The sequence below is a fragment of the Palaemon carinicauda genome, chromosome 35 (assembly GCF_036898095.1).
Source record: "Palaemon carinicauda isolate YSFRI2023 chromosome 35, ASM3689809v2, whole genome shotgun sequence".
Lineage (NCBI taxonomy): Eukaryota > Metazoa > Arthropoda > Malacostraca > Decapoda > Palaemonidae > Palaemon > Palaemon carinicauda.
The window spans coordinates 47,724,183-47,730,898 of record NC_090759.1 but is presented as its reverse complement, the minus strand read 5'-3'; the positions used below and the strand labels follow the sequence as shown (position 1 = coordinate 47,730,898).

Below are 6,716 nucleotides of genomic sequence, written 5' to 3'. Positions count from 1 at the left end.
GTTTCCTTATAAGGATTACAGTTAACGTAAATATTTGTGTCCGACTGTGGGGAATAGCCGTTCGGTCGTTAGCTTGACTCGAAGCTTTACCTATTTTTGTTAATAAATTAAAAGTAAATAACTTAATGCTACTTAGTATAGTAACTTAGTGTTAATGATAAGTAAAATTAATAATAAAATTAAACTTATGAATTAAATGACTTAAATTAGTAATTGCCTAATAGGCCTAAGTTCGCGCGTGCGTAATATTTACCTATCAAAGGTAAGAAGTAAATTACCTCCGAGGTTACCACAGCCACGGCGAACAGTTCCAATAAAAAGTACTCAGTGGAAAGGCCGGCATTTTCATAGAATATTAACTGTGAACAAAACTAAACGGTCAATGCCCAGATTACGACAATTTTGGAAAACTTAAACATCTACCTTGTGATAAGTGAACTATATTATTCTGTATCTTAGGACATGTCTGGGGAAAAGGGTAATGTAGGGCAATATCACAAAGTTTTACTATGGATCTACTATTTGATGTAAGTTGTTTTGGGTTTTGAGTAATTGTTTTGTTTATTAAATATAAATAAGGTTGGAATTAAAATAAATCCAATATAATTCCAAAATTGCCTATGCATTCCATATAATATTCCGGAGGTGAATTCGATGTGTTTATCGTTCGGTGAAATAAGTGATTTTATAGAAACGGCTAACTGGCTAACTGTCGAATGGTAACCAATATGGAACTCGTGCGACGTAATTAGTAACATATATTATGTTATTATAATCTATTTCATATGCATATATAATGTACTCGGTAACCCGTAAGCATCGATAACTATAGGTGGGCTGTTATTTTTTAAATATTTGCAGGCTATTTATATTGAATCTTTTAATTATATAAGTAATCATGTCTAATAAAGAGGAAGAGTTTGACCCTATGAATATTATATCATCCTTGAGGAGGATGCGGGGAATACACAAACGGAAAATAACTATTTACTTGGAGGCTAACAGAGCTTCATGGTGATAATAGATTAACTTCTTCCTTTTGTAAGAGTCAAATAACTGTAATTGAAAAAGAGATCGAGCAGGTTAAACACTTTGATAAAGAAATAAATATTTTGGAGACACATGAAATAATGAACAGTGATGAACAATATTATAATGAGGAGTTAGATAGTCAGGCAGAATATAGCATTCAGGTTAGTATAGAGCTCGACCAATATGAACAATATATAAGTGAGTCAAGTGGGGCTTCTGGCAACTTATCTGCCGATAAAGTTTTAGAAATGATGTCTAGAATGAATATGTCTGATGGGAAACCCCCTCCTTTAGAATGTGGAACCTTTAGTGGTGAGGAGAAAGAAATTTTCTTTCAATTCACTTCTTAGCCAATTTAATGTCATTGGATCCAGAAAAAAATCTGTCCGATTCTGCCAAACAAATATATTTACATGGGTACCTTAGGGGCTATGCCTTGAAGGTACTTAAGCATTTGACCATTTCTGACCGTAACTACCACTTGGCAATTGAAATGTTAAAAGAATTCCTTGATGTAAATTACATTATTGACGAGACTGTTAAGAACATTTTGAGTGCTGCTCCAAGTGCTGAATATGACCAAGAATTCTCGTCTGTGAAAGTTTACCTCAACGAAATCAAATCCTATCTGCATGAATTGAAAGCACATAATATTGATTTATTGGAAGTGGGATCCTCTGGGCATAAATTTGTGAGTCATGTAGTATTTAATAAACTCCCCATACCAGTAAAGAGAGAGTTGGTTCACAAATTAGATACCAATTATCCTAATGCATCTGACATTCTTTCTAATTATAATCAAATTATCAAAACTTTATCTAAAACTGTTTCCAATAGGATAAAGACCTTCACTAAAACCTCTAGTAAACCTAGTCCTAGCAGTTCATTTAAACCTAAAGAAAATAAGGTAGGTTTAAGTACGATTCAAAATTATAAATTTGCAAATAAAGTAACTAAATTGACTTGTAAATTATATGCAGCTGAAGGCCATACCTTGGGAAAATGCGTGAACTTTAATCATTATAATGATGAAGTGGCCAGACTGAGGGAGCTTTCACTATGCACCAGATGCGCTGGTTCAGGGCATGAAGACAATGAATGTTACGGGAAACAAATAAGTTAAGGTTTGAATGTCTGTTTTGTAGAAAGAGGGAACACATAACTCCTTTGTGCCCTTCTTTGAATAAAGCCGAACAAACTACTAAAACTAACGTAAGCTTATGTTTTGCTCAAAGAAGTTTTGATGCTTCTCACATTTTACCTACTATGACTTTGTATTTAAGAAATGGCAAAAGGGCTAGAAAAGTCAGATGTCTGTTTGACACTGGCAGTCAGCGGTCATATATTTCCGAATCTGCCGCTAAAGATCTTTGTCAGGATGTAGAGGCGTTGTATGCTTTGGAATGTGATGTAAGCACATATATAGGGCAGGACACTAAGGGCTTCAAGCAAATGTCCACTGGAATAAGTATAAACAATAATTTAATATTCATACCTTTATTAGTTGACAAATTGCTTAATATAAACTTTGAAGTGCCCGGCATGAATCAAATAATAAATAAATTTAAAGAAAATAATATTGCTTTATTGGATGAGACTTTTTGTGACCACAGAAACCATGAAAGTACGAAGGTTGACATGTTAATGGGAGTAGATATCATTGAGTTTTTACCTTCAGTAACTTGGACTAAAATGTTGGGTGGGACTTGTTTAGTCGTAAATAATAGAGTAGCTCCTGTTGGTAATGTGTTCAACTTTTTGGATGAGGCAGAAAGTAAAGCTGTTATGGACTCCTTAGTTAATAAGAAAACACTGAATGTTGAAACAAAAAGCGTGGTAGATTTAGTAATGGGTCCTCTAAAATCTTATTTCAATCCATTAGAGCATATATTAGAAGACAGTGAAGTAGACAATGGACTTGAACACCTTTTTAGTCTTGAATCCATGGGAAAAAAGTGTGAAAAAGAATTGGTCTCCTTTGATAAAGAACAAATTGACAGATTTAGAGAGGGGATCTCTTTTGATAATGGATTCTATCATGTAGAATTGCCCTGGTATACTGATAAAATTGACAGCGTCCCATCTAATCATTTTGTTTCACTTAAGGTATTAGACCGAACAGTAGAGTATTTTGGTAAAAAGGGTCTCATTGACAAGTACCAGGAAGTTTTTGATAAACAACTGGAGGATGGTATAATCGAGGAAATTAAAGTAAATCCTTCTGACTATCATAAGTATGTATGGATTCCACATAGACCAGTTATAAAGTTAGAAGAGCAAGTTACCACAAAAATCAGGCCAGTATTTAACTGTTCTTTAAAAACTTACAGGGAATTGCCTTCACTTAATGAAGCTGCTTATCCTGGGATAGATTTAATGGGCTCAATATTGAAATTGCTCTTTTACTTTAGAACTAATAAATATGTAATGTTGAGCGACGTTAAACAAGCCTTTTTGATGATTAAATTAAAAAATGAAGTGGATAGAAATAGATTTTGTTTCTTTTGGAAACGGGGAAATAAATTAGTATCTTATAGCTACAAAACAATAGTTTTTGGTTACACTTCTTCACCTTTTATATTAAATTTTGTTATGAAACATCACGCAGAAAGTTATTCTGATGATAAGTGTAAAGAAATATTAACTAATAACTTCTATGTAGACAATCTTCTTATAACTGGTAATAACATTGATGAAATGAAAAATTTGTATAAGCAAGCTAATGATAGGATGGAACAAGGGGGCTTTATTTTAAGGTCTTGGAACTCCAATTGTCTGTAGAGTTAAGAGAAGAAATGGCGTCAGATAATAGACTTGTTGAACGTTCTTGCGAAGAGGATAAAGTATTGGGTTATAGATTCAACGTAAATAATGATTCTTTTAGTCTTGCGCCTTGTAGTAAAATAGACCCAGAAGCAGACACAAAAAGAAAAGTATTGTCACAAACTTCTAAAATATTTGATCCTTTGAATATAGTCCTTCCTGTAACAATAAGAGGCAAAATTTTAATGAGAAAAATATGGAAATTAGATGTTGGTTGGGATCAAAATTTACCTAAAGACATTTGTGGGGAAATGGAAATTATTAGTAGAGATTTTGAAATGTTATCTGAACTTAAATTTCCTAGAGTCCCTTAATGAACTAGACTCGTATGGTCTTCACATTTTTTGTGATAGCTCTGTAGAGGCCTATGGGTTTGTGGCCTATGCGGTTAATCAAAATGATAAAAGTTCTTATTTGTTCTCCAAATCTAAATTGGCTCCACTGAATAAGAGAAATGAGCATAGTGTCCCTACTTTGGAACTAATGGGAGTAATTCTAGCTTTTAAATGTTTACCTTCTTTATTAGAAGCCTACAGTAATATAAATTTTCAACTCATTAATATTTGTGTTGATGCTCAAGTGGTTTTAAATTGGCTATTGACCAGAGAAACTAAAATAAAATCTAAATTTGTTCGAAATAGAGTAGTTGAGGCAGATGGTCTTAGTTGAAATGTCTAAGCTATTTAAACTACCTGTCTTATATCACTATGTTAATACTGAAGAAAATCCTGCTGACATGATCACCAGAGGTCTATCCTATACTAAATATTTAAGTAAATCAACTTATTGGCTAGAAGGTCCAGAATGGTTGAGTAATGATTTTGACAAGTGGCCTCTTTACCCTTTATTGAGCATATCGCCTTACTATAAGCATCAGATGAGTACAGTATGCACTATGCAAATAAATAAAGTAAACTCTGGTATTCTCAATATAAATAAAATGTCAAATTATGAACAATTGTTAAGAATTACCAGTTACTTGTTCAAATTTTGTAGTAGATTAAAGGGTGGTGATTTTAAAAAGAAAGCCTTAGAGTATTGGGTGAAAATTGCACAGAAAGAATACTTTTCAGTAGAATTGGATTTTTTACAGAGCAGTGCCAATATTACTAATAATATACCTCCTCTAGTGTCCAATTTCAATCTATTTTTAGATTCAAAGGGTATAATCAGGTCTAGGGGAAGAATATCCAAGTGTTTGTACTTTGACTTTGATGTTCATAACCCAGTATTGCTTCCTAAAGAGCATAGGTTCACCTCATTGTTGATTAAGCATTGTCATTTGAAGGTATAGCATTTAGGAATAGGCACTACATTGAACTACCTTAGGGAACAGGGATTTTGGATTCCTAAGGGTAGGTCAGCAGTAAAGTCTGAGCTGAGTAGTTGTAATATATGTAGGAAGTATAATGCCTTAGCTTACAGATACCCGAAGTTTACAAATATGCCTAAACACCACATGAATTTAGTCGAGCCTTTTCAGCATGTAGGTATTAATTTCACTGGACACCTTTGGGTTAGAGATGAGTTGAGTGGCAAGACCACAATAATGTTCATTTTAGTTTTCACTAGTCTTAACGTGCGCGCTGTGCACTTTGAATTGTTACCAGACATGTCCACTAAAAATTTTGTTCTCGCATTCCAAAGATTCTGTAATACATACACAATACCACAATACCTGTACAGTGACAACGCTAAGTCTTTTCTCAAGGGTGGAAGTATCCTTGAAAGTTCTTTGGAGTCGCAGGAATTTCAATCTAAATTAAGTAAATGCAATATTAAACACATTAAAATACCTTTGTATTCAGCATGGGTTGGTTCTGCTTGGGAGAGATTGATTAGAGTATTAAAGAATTGTCTTTATAAAGTAATAGGAAAGTCTAAATTAACTTACTTTGAATTATTAACGACCTTTTCTAATATTCAATTAGCGATAAATTCCAGGCCTTTAACATATAGATCAAGCTCAGAAAATTTAGAGTTTATAACTCCAAATTCATTTATCAAATTGCATGGTAATTCATCCCTCATTTTGAGAAAAGATGATAGTGATGTTTGGTTGGACGATTCTAGTCAACCTACTTAAGAGAGAACTGTAGAAATACAGGAAGAAATTATTGAAAATTTTAAGAAATTGTGGTATGAAAATTATCTCTTAAGCCTGAGAGAACATAGTAGAAATTTGTACCAAAGTAAGTGGGAAAATAGAATTTTAAAGTTGGTGACATTGTCCTAATTAAAGCAATTAATAAGCCCAGACCATATTGGATGATGGGTAAGGTATTAGAATTAATATTAGGATTTGACAATAATATTAGGTCAGTGAAACTAAAGCAAAGTAATGGGGATAGGCTAATTAGTATAAAGAGGGAACACTTGCACAACTCGAACTACGCAATAAACGAATGTGAGAAGCTTTCTTAATTAAATCCACCAAAACGATACAATATCTATATATATATATATATATATATATATATATATATATATATATATATATATATATTTGTGTGGATGCATTAACGTGGTGAAAGGGTTTGTATATCACCATGATTAGCAAGGCTGTACTAGTCTGGGCCACCCATACTAGGTTGGTTTGCTGTGAGCGATCAGACGAACGTCTCCCACCATCAACAATCCGCATTGGCCAGCGAGATGATGAAAACTTGCTAAACCGCAGCCATAAAGAATGACATATCCGAGGCCTTTGTCCTGCAGTGGACTGCAAACGGCTGAAAACGTGCGATGTGGTTTCCGTTAAATGGTGGTACTCGAGTGTCAGTATAGGCCTATATCCGCTCTCTCTTGGTATCCTATTACAAGCCAAATTGCACACCAATCAATAAGGTTAACTTTGTACC

General features: G+C 33.6%; 2 protein-coding genes across 2 annotated transcripts; both read left to right on the top strand.

The window, feature by feature from the left end:
• The first annotated feature begins 2,298 nt into the window (after positions 1-2,298).
• Positions 2,299-3,813, top strand: LOC137627270 (uncharacterized). Its single transcript, XM_068358349.1, has one exon. It carries the CDS (start codon positions 2,299-2,301, stop codon positions 3,811-3,813), a length of 1,515 nt encoding a protein of 504 aa, XP_068214450.1.
• A 1,486-nt stretch (positions 3,814-5,299) lies between these two features.
• Positions 5,300-5,941, top strand: LOC137627269 (uncharacterized). Its single transcript, XM_068358348.1, has one exon. It carries the CDS (start codon positions 5,300-5,302, stop codon positions 5,939-5,941), a length of 642 nt encoding a protein of 213 aa, XP_068214449.1.
• The last annotated feature ends 775 nt before the right edge of the window (positions 5,942-6,716 follow it).

Coding starts and splice junctions, on each gene's coding strand:
- LOC137627270 (XM_068358349.1), top strand. CDS start 2,299: ATGACTTTGTATTTAAGAAATGGCAAAAGGGCTAGAAAAGTCAGATGT.
- LOC137627269 (XM_068358348.1), top strand. CDS start 5,300: ATGCCTAAACACCACATGAATTTAGTCGAGCCTTTTCAGCATGTAGGT.